Raw genomic sequence first — 17,840 nt, forward strand, 5'->3', positions numbered from 1 at the left:
TTGACTGAATCAGCCAGATTGGCATGTGGTAAGATTGTCTCCAAGGATAGAAAAATCAGAACACCATGGTGGACTCAGGAATTTAGAGGTAGTAATGTTATGGAAAAACTTCTGGTAAAACATAGCAAATAAATGTCAGGAAGGTGGTAAAATATATTTTTTTAATAACTGCTTCATACATGTAAGAGAAAACTAAATATAGGGCGATTTAAAAAGATGGACATTTCATACGGCTATATTTCCTGAACTATGCATCTTATGTGAATGATCTACATAACATTTGAAAGAGGAGGTCCTAAAGTTTACTGCTAGAGCACTTGCCTAGTGCACAGCTATGCAGCAGCGTCAGTTGTGAGTTACTATGCAGCACAAAAGTTTTTGCATTTGTGAGCTCATTAAAACTGAGTCGGCAACTGTGGTGCAGCATACATTTCATCGTCTTTTCAACATTAAATCTCCAACGAGGAAGAGCATTTGACGTTGGAATTATCTATTTGAGCAAACAGGTTGTCTGTGTAAGGGAAAAAGCTCAGGCATCCTTCTTTGAGTATGGGATGAATTCAGCTATTGTCTTGATGTTATGCTGCTGGAGGGGGGGGGGGGGGCACATTGAACACCTAGAAACTGTATAGTCAAAGTATCATCAAATATACTTTGCATCATATTTGTCACTAGTTCTATGTTTGATATATAGACTTACAAATTTGAGTCCATCTTTTTGAATTCACCCTGTAATTTATTATTCCTATAAAATATGAAATATTTTATAATAAAATATAACATAAAATATTATAATTATTATTATTTGACTCCTCCAGGGAGTCCAAAGACTTATCAAGGAAGGGCACCTGCTTCGCAACTCTGTCCACAATCCACCAAATGACCGCAACTACACCAACGCCATCTACCACTGACCACCACTAGTATGAAATGCAATGAAATATAAAATATAATAAAATATTCTGGAGGCTTTGAAAAAGCATGGAAATGGAGGAAAGAGTACTGTAAAAGGAATCAGATGATAATGGTGATAAGAAAACTGAAGATAAAGATATTCTTGATGTATGGAGTAATTACTTTGAAAGATTGCTAAAACAAGCAGTGATAGAATGGTGGTAGAAAACACTTTGCAGGAATATAATCATGAATGCATATCAATACTTAAATTATAAAAAGCCATTAAGAACCTGAAATGTGGGAAGGCAGCTAGAGTTGATATTTGACCAGAAATGCTCAAATATATTAAGATGTAAAAGTTTTACATTGGCTCACTTAATAATTCAGAAGACCTGATCAGAGGGTCAAATTCCAGATGATTCGAGTAGAACTCTCATGGTGCTTATCTATAAAATGGGAAATAAGGATGGATGTGGGAATTACAGAGGAATTTCCCTATTGAGTGTTCCTGGTAAGATTTATACTTGAGAAACGGCTGAGAAAAATTGTGGAAGGGAAGATTTTATAAGAACAAGCTGGATTCAGGCCAAATAGAAGTTGTCATGATCTGATTTTCACTTTGAGACAAATAGCTGAGAAAGTATGGAATATATCATGGATTTGTATTAAGTTTTGTAAATTTGGAAAAGTTGTTCTGTTGCTACAGTTATTTGGGGTAATTGAGATGGTATATCAAGCAGTACTCTGCCTATACTTGAGTTGTATGTCAGCAGTTCAAATCAAAGTATGGGAAGATGGTTTGATGTTAAATGAGGTGTGAGACAAGGGTGTATGTTATCTCCACTGTTATTCATTATTTATATGGATCACATCATGAAGGAAAGGAGTATTAAACCTGATATTATAATTAGAGATGCTACAGTTATTATTGATGCTATACTTCTGAATAAATCCAGTAAAATTCTGCTGGATTCCCTTACTAAATTGAATAACAGCTGTAATAAATTTGGTATGAAAATCGACAATAAAAAGACAAAGACAATGAAAATAAGCAGAAACACTGAAAACATCAACTGCACCTTGAATGGAGAACCTATAGCACAAGTACAAATTTCAACTTTTTAGGCACAATTGAAGACTGGAAATTAAATATGGAAATCAAAAGACAAAAACTGGTGAGATCTTTCTGAGCAATAAATACAAAATGTTATAGTCAGGCAATGACAGTCAAGGAAAAGGAGTAGCCATAGTATTCAACACAAAATACGAGGCTAATCTTCTTGAATGGCAAGCAGTCTCAAGTAGACTAATGTGGGCAAATATGAGAATGGGGAACTGGACAATGACACTTATTTGTGCCTATGGTCCCACAGAGGGTTCTACTAAGGTAGAAGTGGAGGAATTTTTTGATACTTTAGAAAAAGCAACTGACACAATGAAAAAGGAAAAGTTGGTCCTTGTTGGAGATCTGAATAGCAGAGTAGGAAATGCTTGTCAGACATACAAAAATATTTTGGGAAAATTTGGAGAAAAGAACAAAGCTAATAACAATGGCAAATACCTGTTGGATTTCTGCTCAGGACATGGACTGGTTATTACTAACGCCATGTTGCAACATAAAAATGTGCACAAATTCACATGGAGAGAAGAGGCAAGGAATAAGAAAAGTTGACTTTTCTTATTCCTTGTTTTTCTCGTTGACTATGTTATTGTTGATAGTGATGTTTTCTCCCTGGTTCAGGACACCAGGTGTACAGAGGATTTGAAATTGGAAGCGATCACTATTTAGTCTTGAGCAGGATAAAATTGAATTTCATATTGAAAAGAATAACATGTAAGAAAGTTTTAAAGCGAATAAAAGTTGAGCAGCTCTCAGATGTGAACTGTAGACAAAGATTATTAAAGATTATTAACATACACAAAGATTATTGAAGAAAAAATGAAAGAGTTTAAGAACAGGAACCAAACCTTGGAGATTCAGTGGTAAGTCTTAAAGAAAACCCTGATTGATTCAACCAGAGAGGCATGTGGTGAGGTTGTCTGCAAGGATAGAAAAATCAGGACTTTAACTTCACTGCCTCTTTAACTTCCTGGTGGACACAGGAAGTTAAAGAGGCAGTGAAGGAAAAGAAGACATCATATCAAAAGTTCCTGGCAAATAAGTCAGCTTTTGCTCTTAGAGAATACAGAGACAAATGTAAGAAAGAGAAACATTGTTAAAACTAGCTAAACAAAAGTCATGGGAGGACTTTGGCAAGAACATAGAAAATAAACATCAAGAAGGTGGTAAGATATTCTGGAGGTTTGAGAAGCTTAGAAATGGAGGAAAGAGTGCTGTAAAAGGAGCTAGAGATGATAAAAGTGACATGAAAACAGGAGAAAAAGATATCCTTGAAGTATTGAGTAATTACTTCGAAAAATTGCTAAATGAAACAAGCAGTGATAGCACAGTGGTAAAAAACACTCAACAGGCATACAGTCAAGAATACATATCCATATTTGAAGTAGAAAAAGCCATCAAAGGCTTGAAATGTGGAAAGGCAGCAGGAGTAGATGATATTCGACCAGAATTGCTGAAGTATGGTGGTATAAAAGTCTTACAGTGGCTGCACTGCATAGCTCAGAAAGCCTGGACAGAGGGATGAATTCCCAATGATTGGAGTAGAGCGCTAATAGTGCCCATATATAAAAAGGGAAATAAAACTGAATGTGAGAATTACAGAGGTATTTCCCAACTGAGTGTTCCTGGCAAGATCTATGCAAGTATACTTGAGAAACAGTTGAGAAGAATTATGGAAGAAAAGCTTGGTGAAGAACCAGCTGGATTCAGTCCAAATAGACGCTGTTAGGATCAGATCTGCACTTTACGACAAATAGTCGAGAAAGCATGGGAATATAACAAAGATCTGTATTTAAGTTTTGTCGATCTGGAAAAGGCATATGACAAGGTGCCAAGAGAGAAGCTATTCAATACACTACAGTTATATGGTGTCAATGGGGCATTATATCAAGCAATACTTAGTCTGTATTTGAGTTGTAAGTCAGCAGTTAGAGTTGAAGGATGTACAGGAGATGGTTTAATGTTAAATCTGGTGTGAGACAAGGATGTACATTATCCCCTCTGTTATTCATTATCTATATGGATCACATTGTGAAGGAAAGTGGTATTAAACATGATATCAGAATTGGAGATGTTAATGTCAGCTCTTCGCTTTATGCGGATGATGTTATACTTCTGAATAAATCCGCTACAAGTTTGCAAGATTCTCTGACTAAATTGAATAACTGTTGTAATAGGTATGGTATGAAGGTCAGCATTAAAAAGACAAAGACAATAAAAATAGGTAGAATTGTTGAAAATGTCAACTGTGTTGTGAACGGGGAACCTGTGGAACAAGTAAAACATTTGAGTTACTTAGACACGATTTTTATTGAAGATGGTAAATTAAATATGGAAATAGACAACAGAGTCAACAAAGCTAGTATGGTAGGAAATCAATTGAATAAATTCATATGGAATAAGAGAGAAATTATTCGCAACACTAAATTAGCTGTATACAAGACAGTGTTCAAACCAGTTTTAACTTATGAATCTGAGAGCTGGATCAGAAGTAAAACACTTGACCAAAGACTAGAGACCACAGGTATGAGAGTCCTGAGAAAGATTAGAGGCATGAACAGATGGCATCAATGGCAATATCATATTAAAAATGAGGATATTAGGAAAGAACTTGACATTGTCAGCATCCAGGAATGTGTTAGCAAAGCTAATCCCAGGTGGTATGGTCACTTAAACAGAATGGGCGAGGAAAGATTAGCAAAACAAGTGTTCTCTGCCAGGTTGGCAGGAAAACGACCCAGAGGAAGACCAAGATATAGGTGGATTGATACGGTACAAAGTGCCTTAGACGATAGAAATATAAGATCTGATAATGTTGGAGTCTTGACAAATAAGAGATTGATTTGGAGGAAAATTGTAGATAGGAAGTTAGTAATGATGTAAATTTTTCATGTAGTAGTATCATATCCTATACACCCCTTGAGGGTACATGTAAGGAATTTGATGATGTATATAAGACAATGTTGAAACCAATTTTAACTTGCTGATCTGAGAGCTGGGTTAGAAATAAACACTTGATCAAAAACTGGAGACCATGAAATTAGGAAATTTGATATGGCAGGAAGTGAATTTATTCAATTCACTTCCTGTTATACCTTTGAATTGAATTTATATGGAATAAGAGAGAAACTAGCTGTATACAAGGCAGTTCAAACCAATTTTAACTGGTGGATCTGAGGGCTGAATTAGAAATAAAACACTTGATCAAAGGCTGAGGACCATAGATATGAGTTCTGAGAAGGATTATAGGATTGAAAAGATGGCATTATCATATTAAAAACATCAGGATATTAGGGAAGAGCTTGACATTGTTAGCAGTGTTAATCTCAGCTGGTTTGGCCACTTAAATGGAATGGGAGAGGAAAGATTAGCAAAATAAGTGTTCTTTGCCAGGTTGGCAGGAGAAAGACCCAAAGGAAGACCAATATCTAGGTAGATTGATTCAGTAAAAGAAGTACCTTAGGAGAAAGAATATTATTATCAACACCTGACTTCCATGGAGTCAGAGACTTATCGTGGGAGGTACTCACTATTGCACACAATGCTCATCCAATGGCGTCTTAAATTGATTCGCTGTGTCCACATCCACAACACACTCAGGCAATGCATTCCACTCACCAACCGTCCATGCAAAGAACCTGCTTCTCACACCCTCCTTATATAGTTTCCAGCAATGACCTCTTGTTCTACTTCCCTCTCCAATTCTATGAAAAATCTCTTTCATTTTTACCTGATAACAACCCCTGACCAGTTTATTTCTCAGTCATTTCCCTCCACCTTCTTTCTCCTATTCATGAGACTCTGTAACTTACATTCTCTCAATCTGTCCTCTTACTCCACATTCCAAAGACCACTGACTACTTTTGTGAATCTTCTCTGTACCCTTTCCAACACTTCCTCATCATCATGAAAACCCGGCGACCAAATCTGTGCACAATAATCTATATGAGGCCTGACCAAGGCCTTATACAATGGAATCATAACCTCTCTATTTCTGCATGTCAGGGTTCTCCGTATCATTGTCATTATTAGATGTGATGTCTTCACAACTTGTGCAATGTGGCCCCTGAATTTCAGATCCTTGTCCACCATCACTCCTAGATCTCTCATCTCTACTTCTGTAAAAGTTTTCCCACTAAATGTATACTTTGCATTCTATCGTTGCTTACCAAATCTCAAAACCTTACACTTGGCAACATTGAACTGACAGTTCCACTTACCTGCCCATTCATGCAATCTATTGAAGTCCTCTTGTAAGGCATTAACATCAGCTTGACTGTACATTGCTCTCCCCAGTTTTGCATCATCTGCAAACAGCTTGCTATCACTAGTTAAATCCTACCCAATATCATTAACATACAAATTGAACAACAATGGCCCCAAAACTGACCCCTTTGGCACAGCACTGGTGACCTTTCTCTTTTGAGATACTGCACCCCCATATACAACTTTCTGATACCTATCTGACAGCCAGTCACTGATCCAACACAGAAGTCTGTTATCCAATCCCATCTTTTTCAATTTATTTAAGAGCTTGTAATGGCAGTCTATCAAAAGCCTTTGCAAAATCCAAGTACACCACTGTATATGCATCTCCTCTGTCCAAGGTATTTGTCACCTTGTTATAGTACATAAGTAAGTTAGTGAAACATGACCTCCCCTTATCAAACCCGTGCTGATAACCACAGAGAATACTGCTGTTATCAACCCATTTCTGTATCCTACTTTTCACCAATCTTTCCAGCAACTTCCCTTCTCCACAACTCCAGATATCCAGACTGTTCTATAATTTGAAGCTACAGTCTTATCACCACCTTTATGCAGTGGAACAATTTTACTCTCCTTCCACTCCCTTGCAAAACTCTTGTTAAACAGGCATGCAAATGCTACTGCCAGTTCCCTGGAACATTCTGAGAGGAAAATTGTCGATCAGAAGCTAGTAATGATGTACCTTTTTCATGTAGTACTATCATATCTTGCACATCTCCCTGAGGATACATATCAGGAATTTGATGACATTCATAGTTTAATTCTTTTTGTTATTGGTTTTATTCTTGTTTTTTGGCTTTCTGAAAAGTATTTCTAAGCTCGTTTATTGGTTCTTCATGTTCATCGCTTCTAATTATATGCCATCTCAGCTTTGATCAATTTCTATCTTCTTCTTCATGCATTAGATGTAGTAGCTGTTGCGACCAAGACCTCATCTTCTTTAATATTATCTTTTAATCTTTTTATAGGTCTTCCTGTTCTTCTCTTATTCTTTGGTTTCCAACTATAGACTTGTTTCCTAGTCTTGTTTTCCTAGTGTCTGGTCTTGTTTCTGCATATGTCATAATAGGCCTGATTACTGCTTTATAAATTCTGGTTTTGTCTCTACTCTAAGATGTTTCTTTTTCCATATTGTTTTGTTCAAGCATCCTGATATTCTTGCAGCTTTTGTTCTCTGACCAGTTCCTGTACCAAGCAATATGTGGCATCCTTACCTTCACAAAATGCACATGTTAAGTTAATAATCCTTTTATATAATCAATCACATTTAATTAATAACTTTTTAGGCTAATTGGGTAAAAAGGGCTGCTCCATTACCAAAGTAGCTTTGCTTTTTTTATTTCCATGTTTGGTTCTAGAGCAAGGTTTCTGGATTATATTTAAAAAAAAAAAAAATTAACATTATTATGGGTGGAAATCATATAGTCACATTACAGAATGAAAACAAAAATATCTTTTCCTATAATATGTGTGTGTGTGTGTTTACACTCTTCTCATACACTGATTATATGAAAATAATGTGGCTTTTATTTTCATTCTAAAAAAAAAAAATCCTAGAAGTCAGTTTTTCTATGTCAAATGCCATAGAAAATAAAACTCGTAAACTTGAACAGTTTAAACAATGAATTAATTTCCTTTCCAAATTAATTATGATTTTGCTTTTTATGCCTTAAGATTTTTAGAATTTGAGTAGTATATGCTAATGCAGATATTATTTTGTAGGCATGGGAAAAGCTCTTTGTTCCTCTACATTGTTTAAATTTTGGGATACCAGAGGATCAGACGCAAAATGTCCTTTGGCGAATAGAGAATGGAGAAATTGAAACTATAAACCCTAAGGTACGTTTGAGTACTGGAGAAGGACAAGAGGGCAATTAATATCTTTATAATTTTTTCATGCATTTTAATAGATTTGATTTGTATGCTTCTGCAAGTGACTGCACCCATTCTGTTATGTTTATGGATTACTTCCCCCCTCCCCCATCTTATAGCTTTTTAGGGAATAGAGAGAAAAATATGTTACATGTGAACAATAACATAACTGCTTAAATTGTAAATACTTGAAACTAATATACTACTTATAACACATTTTTTTTCACACTCATATATAGACTTGCCATAAATTTTTTTTATCAAACCGGGACATTTTTGAGAGTTTGCTCAAAACAGAAAGTAACGCCTTCTACGCTAAGTACTTATGATTCAAAAGGCTAAATAACAGAGTGGTTAACAAAAAAACATTTTGTAGTAATTTTTAATTATTCTTAACTGAACATAACTTATTATTAAAAAGTTATTAATATTTATCACTAGTGTGAACTTTCTTTAAAAATTCTTTATTTTTAATTGTGTCGAAAAATTCACTACAATTTAGTTCACTATTAAGTTTGCAGCACAATACAGCTTTTACTGTTGATTCAGCCATTCTACCTCTTTCTTCAGACCATGTGTTATTCATTATTGAGAATATCCTTTCAACAGGTGAATATGTGCCTGGCAGGCTGAAAATGTATTCTATAATTTGGACAAGATTGGGCGATGAAATGTTCTTTTCTTTGAAATGACTGAATAGTTGCATTCATTTTTCTTCGCAACTTGCATTTTTCAAAATGTCATAGTTTGCTGACCAAAAAGCTTTTGCAATTACCACTTCATCAAACAGTTCATCCATGTTTATTGCATTATTTGCAAGAGTTTCATTAATTTTTTCACCTGAAGCTTCAATTTCTGACCAAGTTAATTCATTGTTGTTTATCCAAGTAAAAGATTCTGCTTCACCAAAACTGTTTTCCCAAAGCTCAATGTAAGAAAGACATCGGTCATAAAAATTTTGTAAACTCTTGTAGTATTGTACTAATATTAATACTTCCATTATTTTCCAGTATTCTAAAAAGCTTTTTTGCTTCTTGGGGTATAAATTTATTATCATGCCTTTCCTCAAGATTTGTTTTTAATCTTTTAAGTTCAATGACAATATCTGTTGCACTCGCTTTTGTACTTTCCATAATTAAGATAGATTTGTTAAACAATTTGAGTTGCCTGTGCACAAACCACAAATACATTTCACCACAATCATTATCAAAGAACTGTTTTATCATCACCGGACAATGTTCTTATGAAATAAAATATTATTTCAGTCACTCATAGATTTCAAGTATTCTGTGAATAGCTGGAAGTAGCGAAAGAAAACGGGTGTTACCATGCTGAAGAACCTTTTTATACTCTACATCTACAAATTCACAGAATGCTTTTAGTTGAGTAACTCGAACCATATAAATGTGGAAATATTTATAAATTTTGACTACTAAAGCTTCTATTTCAATAGGTAGAACATCAACTGCAGTTTGAACACAGTTGTGAACAATGTGAGCACCGCAACCTATGCCCACAATATTTCTTCCTAGTTCCTTCTTCAATTGACTGTAAATATTGTTTTCTCCTCTCCGTTTTACACCCCCAAAATTGGTATTGCAGTTATCTACACAAAATCCAATAATTTTTTTTTATTATATTATGAGTTTTCATAACTGACATTAAATGGTTTGTCAGTATTTCTGCAGTTTCACTGGGAACTGATTGAAAGTCTAAAAGTTTAACTTTTACTCCACAATCTGGTGCAAAATACCACACAACACATGGTACAGTTTTAATTTCTTTCCTGTTGGAAGAATCGATTGATATCGTCACAAAATTTGTTTTGTTTAAATCTTCACAAAGTTGCTAAAACAACAGTGGCTCAATCACATTAACAATGACAGCTTCACATTTTGTTTTACCCAGTCTAAACTTTGTTTCAAAAAGCATTGATATCAATTTAGATGAACAATTGGCAGACTTAAAGCTGAGATTGTGAATAGCAACATGAAATGCAAAAGTTGCTTCTTTAGCAGCTATTAAAAATTCTTTTTCACTTGGATCGACACCTTTAAAATATGACAATATCTTTGAGGAAGTTCCTGCCGCTGCTAGACTAGCCTTATGTTTCGCACATGTCAAGTGATTTTTTATGTCCGAACACCCACCATGAACCACAGAAAATTCTGAAGAGCACTGTTCACATTTCACTTTGTCAATATGACCACAAACATTTTTCAAAAACGGTTAGCACTTTTTTAATTCATCCATAAACACACAGTTTCTTTTTGGCATTTTGGTGTTAAATGAATTTAATGAAGTAAAAAAAATCAAAACAACATGCTGAAAAGAAACACTGACTCTCAATCTAAACTCAACTAAGATTGCACATGCTCAACAATGACTTACAACGCAGCACACAGGCCAGAGTCAAAGTGGGGTATTCGTGTTGCCTAATCGCCATTTTCCGAGGCTGCACTTTTTGTACTGCGTGTATATTCTGCACTTTTAAATTTTTACCAAATAACCGGGACAAACTGGCCGGGACCATACCTTCAAACCAGGACGTATGGTAAGCCTATATATATATATATATATGGTGACTTTTGTTGCTTTGGATTTGCAGCCATGTAAACTTTCCTTACCTTTTTTATGAAGAATAAAATATATACCTTTGAAAAAAAAACATTTTGTGAAACATTTGTGAAAAAGAAAAAACTGAAATGATAGCTAGTCTCTGTCATTACAATAACAATAAAAAAAAATTAAAACATGCATAATGATATAACATCTACTACTATTTATATCTTGATTTTTCATCATATACTGAGAGTAATTTTGTAAATAGCATATTGATAGGCAGAATGCATAGTATTGTATGGCAAATGGCCAAAGAATATTTGTGGAAATTAGTGACATATTGCATACCAGATTCAGAGTGTGAATCCAGTGGGAGTTAAGTAGAATGAGTAGCATCATCAAGCAGTAGATTAAAAAAAAAAAAAAGAGAGAGAGAGAGAATATAAATAGAAATGTGATGAGCAGTACAGAACACAGGCAAGAAGGGTGACCAACATGTGCTAAGGAAGGCAAAATCAGATTATGAGAGAAAATTAGCCAAGTAAGCCAAAGGAACTTTTCGAGTTCTATTCAGTGTACAGTGAATAGAAGATTGAATATGGAGTGATACTTTAATAAACACAGATAAGGAGGTGTCAGAAGCAAATGGAGTTGATTGTTGAGGATTGTGTTAGAAGGATTCAGGTGGAGATAATGCAATGTTCAATATGGCAAGGACTGATATGAGAATAGGGTTAGAGGAAGATGGGTTTGTATGTTAAGAAATCTCAATGTGAATAAAGCCAAGAGATTGGATGTCTTTCATCACCTGGTGAAATAACACCGCCTTGCTTATTAGAGACCTGAAGTGGCTGCAGCCATGTTTGGTTGCTAGAGCAAGAGTTCTGGTTTCTGTCTCCCCACGTGCAGTGAGAATGATACCCTCAAAGACATACCAATCTCACTGTAAGGGGACCCAGGCCCTCTGCCATTTAAGGGTAAAATGGTTCTGCAGGCCAGCTGCTGCTTAATACGCATGACCAAACCAGGTAATAATAAACCTGGAGGCTTCCAATCAGCTAGTGAAAAATCCTGCAACCACATATTTTGGCAGTTCATGACTGGAGGGAGACCAAATACTGTGGCTGCAGAGGGAACTGTCGAGGCCAAGTATAGACAGGAGAGACTCCCCTCTGTGTGCGCTGGTATGTTTACATGTCTGTCATCTCTCACTGCATGTACCACTTCCTTTCTATCTCTTCCACACAAAACACAGTGAACCACGACCAAAAGAAATGCATTTTTATTGCAGATCTCAAAAATTTTCCCACACAATGTATTCAAAAAACATTGAAAATCCAACCAAAAAATCATAAAAGGCAACAGAAATCCAAGCAAACAACTCACCATTACTAATTCTTATATAAAAAAAAAGTTTCCACATTCACTTCACCAACATTCATGGCCTAAACAGCAATATAAATGATGTGCATCACCACCTGCAGTCATCTAAACCAAAACTACTATTCCTTTCAGAACCCCAACTGGCAACCTCAAAAGCCATTGTACATCTCAACTGCCCAAACTACACATTACACAGCTCTTTCTGCCATAAAGGTGGCACTTGTGCATTCATTGGAACTGACGATATACCATGTCAGAGACTGCAAATCCTTGAATCCCCTCTATTTGATCTGCTTTGGCTCAGAATTTCTCTACCAAATCAAACTGCATTTTTCATGTGCTCCATCTATCACTCTCCAAACTCTGACCTCTTCAACTTTCTCTCTCTCTCTAAAGCTCAACTTTCTGCAGTCTAAGTACCCAAATAGTAAGGTTGTCCTTCTCTTCATCATCATCAAATTCCTGATATATACCCACAAGGGGATGTACAGGATATGATAGTACTACATGAAAAAATATCATTGCTAACTTCCTATCTACAATTTTCCTCCAAATCAGTCTGTTACATGTCAAGATTATCAGATCTTATATTTCTATCTTCTAAGGCACTTTTTACTTTATCAATCCACCTATATCTTGGTCTTCTTCTTCCTGCCAACCTGGCAGAGAAGACTAGTTTTGCTAATCTTGTCTCTCCCATTTTGTTTAAGTGACTATACCACCTGCGATTAGCTCTGCTAATGCATTCTTGGGTGCTGACAGTGTCTAGTTCTTTCCTAATATCCTTGTTTTTAATATGATATTGCCATTGATGCCATCTGTTCATACCCCCTAACCTTTCTCAGGACTCATATCTGTGGTTTCTAGTCTTTGGTCAAGTGTTTTATTTCTGACCCAGCTCTCAGATCCATAAGTAAAAATTGGTTTGTATACAGCTAATTTAGTGTTTTGGCTAATTTCTCTCTTATTCCATATAAATTTATTCAATTGACTTCCTACCATACCAGCTTTGTTGATTCTGTTGTCTATTTCCGTATTTAATTTACCATCTTCACTAAAAATCGTGCCTAAGTAGCTGAAATGTTTTACTTTTTCTATAGATTCTCCATTCACAATGCAGTTGATATTTTCAATGTTTCTGCCTATTTTCATTGTCTATGTCTTTTTAATGCTGACCTTCATATCATTTCTATTATTACAACAGTTATTCACTTTAGTCAGGGAATCTTGCAGACTTGTAGCAGATTTATTTAGAAATATAACATCATCTGCATAAAGCAAAGAGCTGAGATGAGCATCTCCAATTTTGATATCAGATTTAATACCACTTTCCTTCATAATGTGATCCATATAGATAATGAATAACAGAGTGGATAATGTACATCCTTGTCTGACACTAGATTTAACATTAAACCACCTACCTGTACTTCCTTCAATTCTATCTGCTGACTTACAATTCAAATAAAGATCAAGTATTGCTTGATATAATGCCCCATTAAGACCATATAACTGTAGCGTTTTGAATAACTTCTCTCTTGGCACCTTGTGATATGCCTTTTCCAGATCTACAAAACTTAAATACAGATGAATGGTTGGTGTACGCTTGTATCCGCTGAAACTTTTATAGTCTCTATATTCGGCATGAAACTCTTGTAGTTTCTATATTCGGCTATGAAATAATGTTGGATTCAATATCCACTTAATTTGAATAATTAAATACAGATCTTTGTTATATTCCCATGATTTTTCAACTACCTGTTGTAAAGTGAAAATCTGATCCTTATTTGGCCTGAATCCAGCTTCACCAAGCTTCTCTCCCACAATTCTTCTCAACCGTTTCTCAAGTATACTTGCATATATCTTAACACTCAGTACCATGCATCACTCAGTAGGTACTCCAATCATCTGGAATTTGTCCCTCTGTCCAGACTTTCTGAACTATGCAGTGCAGCCACTTTTATACCTCCATGCTAGAGCATTTCTGGTTGAATATCAACTATTCCCGCTGCCTTTCCACAAAAATCCTCTCTATGATTGACTGATTCTATCCAGAAGACATCAATCTGTCTAAATAATGATCCCTCTCTCACTGACTTGTGCCTCTTCTGCAGATACTTTCGTGGACAGTGCTCTGCTGAATTGACCACTATTATTCCTCCACTCTCCAAAATCATTAAAATACGAGCCACTGCTAACCAACACCCTTTTACAGTCCATCTTAAAACTCACTGAAACAACTTCATTGCCTCCTCTTTTATTCTGAATACTTCTGTGTGTAGCTCAGTGGATGTGGCGTTTGCACACCACGGTGCTTAACCGCACGAAGGAATACTTTTTGGTTTTGAATCTAGTCAGCGACTAGAAGAAATTTTTCTAAGCCTTTTTTTGGCTGGTTCCCGAGTTAGTTGATCTCTGGCACGGGCAAGCGGGTTTTTTCTCCCAGAAACTAGGATTTTTCGTCCCGTAAACTTAAGAAAATCGACCATAGAACCCACCTTATTTCAGACATTAAATACGAGTTAGGGACCACGAGATGGCAGCACTTGTTGAGCCGTCTCTCTTCACTGTGTGCTGCTTAATTAGTGATAGCTTTGGGCCAGCTATCTCTGATGAAGTACCAGTGGAGATTGAACTGCCCACTCAGTCTCCAAAAGTTAGATAGGGCTAAAAATTGCCTCGCCTACTCCGTATATACGGGAATAAAAAGGCATTAGCTGAGTCCTTTGGGACAGTCTCTCCCACTCTGTCTTCTCCGAAGATTGCAACCCTCAGCTGTTCAAGTAAAATGTGAACAGCTCCTCCTTTCTTCTCTTCCTCTTGCCCACATATGGCACTAGTGTGCTATAGGTCTTATGGCCTTTTGTTTGTGGACCAGATATTAAAAAAAAAAAAAAAAAAAAAAGTGCTATAGGTAAGTACAAGAGAAATGACTGCCCTTGAGTGGCAAGAGGACAAAACAGCCCTGTTACATAAAATGGACTCTAAAACATAGCAAATATAGACCAGTTAGTATCTCAAGAATGGTGGTTAAGGTAATGAAAAAGTTGTTTAGGGCAGAATTCAGGAACACATACATAGGAATATGAAAGAGAGCATGGCTTTTTTGAAGGAGGAAGATGTGTGTTAATAATCTATTCACTTTCTATAATAAGTGACAGATAAAGTAGAATAAGTGAAATGGCTATATGACAATATTCTTATTCTACAAAGACATTTGATAGGATACTACATGGAACCTTATGTTTGTTGGAGAAAAATGCAAATGAGCATGACCTGGTGACATGGATAACAGGTTGATCAATGAATAGATATCAGAGAGCAGTATATTGTGGAGTTGAGTTAAAGAGAAATCAGGTAACCAGTGGTGAGTCAGAGAATTCTGTACATTGATGATATTGAGAATAATTTGAGGGAAATATCCAGTTATTTGTTAGCGATGCTAATCTAGTAGGATGCTAGTTAATAAAGATGATATACTGATTCTTCAGGATGATTTAAATAGACTGGCAGTTTGGGACAGAGGATTTAAGTTTGAGAGACATGTCACAAAAGCAGGCAAAATAGCTCAAACGATTACCAGGATTTTAAGAAATGTTGTGATCAGAACTATTGTATGCAGATTTGATTTGTGCCTTGGTTTCTTGGGGATGTGCAAGTTGTTGGATTGGATTCAGAGGTCAGTGAACAGAATGGTAAAAACTGGTCTATGGAGTGCTTTCCCATGAGAGTAGACTGAAATTTGGGTCATAAAGTTTTATCTGATAGGGGTGCTTAAGGGTAATAGCTGTATAACTTAGAGGAGACCTCCACATAGCCTTTAAAGGAATGCGGGGAACCGACCAGGGCTTCTGACCTAATGTCCAATCCTCACCTTCTCATGGTGTACCCTGTTGGGGTATCAACCTGGATACTGAACGAACAAGGATGGGCTGACAATTTGGGATTTAGCCGACCCAATTGTATTCTTATTGGCTTAAACCAATATACAAAATGATGGTACAACATAACAAAATTTCATGCTGGCTGGGGCGTCGCCTGGTTACACAAGGCACCTGTTGTTTTTGCCAGGGCGAACAGCGAAAAGTCAGCTACTGGAACAGATCTAAAAGCACACCCCAACTCAACATCAACAGAATTAAAGATTGGTACTATCAACATAAGAAGCCTGAATGGCAAAGAAATGGAGCTAACTGAGGAATTAGATAAGTACCAGATCGACATAATAGGGATGACTGAAACAAAAAAGACAAAAACTGGTGAGATCTTTCTGAGCAATAAATACAAAAATGTTATATTCAGGCAATAACAATCAAGGAAAAGGAGTAGCCATAGTATTCAACACAAAATACAAGACTAATCTTGAATGGCAGGCAGTCTCAAGTAGAGTGGTGTGGGCAAATATCAGAATGGGGGAATTGGACAATGAGACTTATTTGTGCCCATAGTCCCACAGAAGGTTCTACTAGAAGTGGAAGAATTTTTTGATGCTTTAGAAAAAGCAACTGACACAATGAAAAAGATAAAGTTGGTCCTTGTTGGGGATCTAAATAGCAGAGTAGAAATCATTGTCAGACATACAAAAATATTTTGGGAAAATTTGGAGAAAAGAGCAAAGCTAATAATAATGGCAATTACCTGTTGGATTTCTGCTCAGGACATGCACTGGTTATTACTAACACCATGTTCCAACATGAAAATGTGCACAAATTCACACGGAGAGAAGAGGCAAGGAATAAGAAAAGTCTCATTTACTATGTTATTGTTGATAGTGATGTTTTCTCTCTGGTGCAGGACACCAGAGTGTACAGAGGATTTGAAATTGGAAGTGATCACTATTTAGTCTTGAGCAAGATAAAACTGAATTTCATATTGAAAAGAATAACATGTAAGAAAGTTTTAAAGTGAATAAAAGTTGAGCAGCTCTCAGATGTGAACTATAGACTAAAATACACAAAGCTTATTGAATAAAAAATGAAAATAACAGAAACCAAACCTTGGAGATTCAGTGGCAAACTTTGAAAAAAACCCTGATTGATTCAGCTAGAGATGCATGTGGTGAGGTTGTCTGCAAGGATAGAAAAATCTGAACTCCATGGTGGACACAGGAAGTTAAAGAGGCAGTGAAGAAAAAGAAGAAAACATATCAAAAGTGCTTGGCAAATAAGTCAGCTTGTGCTCTTAGAGAATACAGAGACAAATGTAAGAAAGTTAAACACTGTGTGAAACTAGCTAAACAAAAGTCGTGTGAGGACTTTGGCAAGAACATAGAAAATAAATATCAAGAAGGTGGCAAAATATTCTGGAGGTTGTTGAAGAAGGTTAGAAATCGAGGAAAGAGAGTTGTAAAAGGAGTTAGAGATGATAAAGGTGACATGAAAACAGGAGAAAAAGATATCCTTGAAGTAAGGAGTAATTACTTTGAAAAATTGCTAAGTGAAACAAGCAGTAATAGCACAGTGGTAAAAAACACTCAACAGGCATGCAGTCATGAATACATATCCATGAAGTAGAAAAAGTCATCAAATGCTTGAAATGTGGAAGACAGCAGGAGTAGATGCTCCTGTTGCCTTCGACCAGAAATTCTGAAGTATAGTGGTATTAAAGTCTTACAGTGGCTGCACTGCATAGTTCAAAAGACCTGGACAGAGGGACGAATTCCCGATGATTGGAGTAGAGCTCTAATAGTGCCCATATATAAAAATGGAAATAAAACTGAATGTGAGAATTACAGAGGTAT

The 17,840-nt window shown here is 36.1% G+C and overlaps 1 protein-coding gene across 2 annotated transcripts in view; it reads left to right on the top strand.

The window, feature by feature from the left end:
• The window catches only part of Paf-AHalpha (Platelet-activating factor acetylhydrolase alpha), an 80,141-nt gene that overhangs the window by 50,195 nt on the left and 12,106 nt on the right, over window positions 1–17,840 (top strand). For both annotated transcript variants that reach the window (XM_090412573.1, XM_090412572.1), the window contains one exon: window positions 8,009–8,125. In XM_090412573.1, coding sequence (XP_090268699.1) covers window positions 8,009–8,125 — 117 coding nt within the window. The remainder of the gene's footprint in view (window positions 1–8,008; window positions 8,126–17,840) is intronic.

Source organism: Typopeltis vanoorti, chromosome 23 (genome assembly GCF_054136105.1).
Source record: "Typopeltis vanoorti isolate ZY-2024b chromosome 23, IOZ_Tvanoo_1.0, whole genome shotgun sequence".
In the NCBI taxonomy this organism is placed as follows: Eukaryota; Metazoa; Arthropoda; class Arachnida; order Uropygi; family Thelyphonidae; genus Typopeltis; species Typopeltis vanoorti.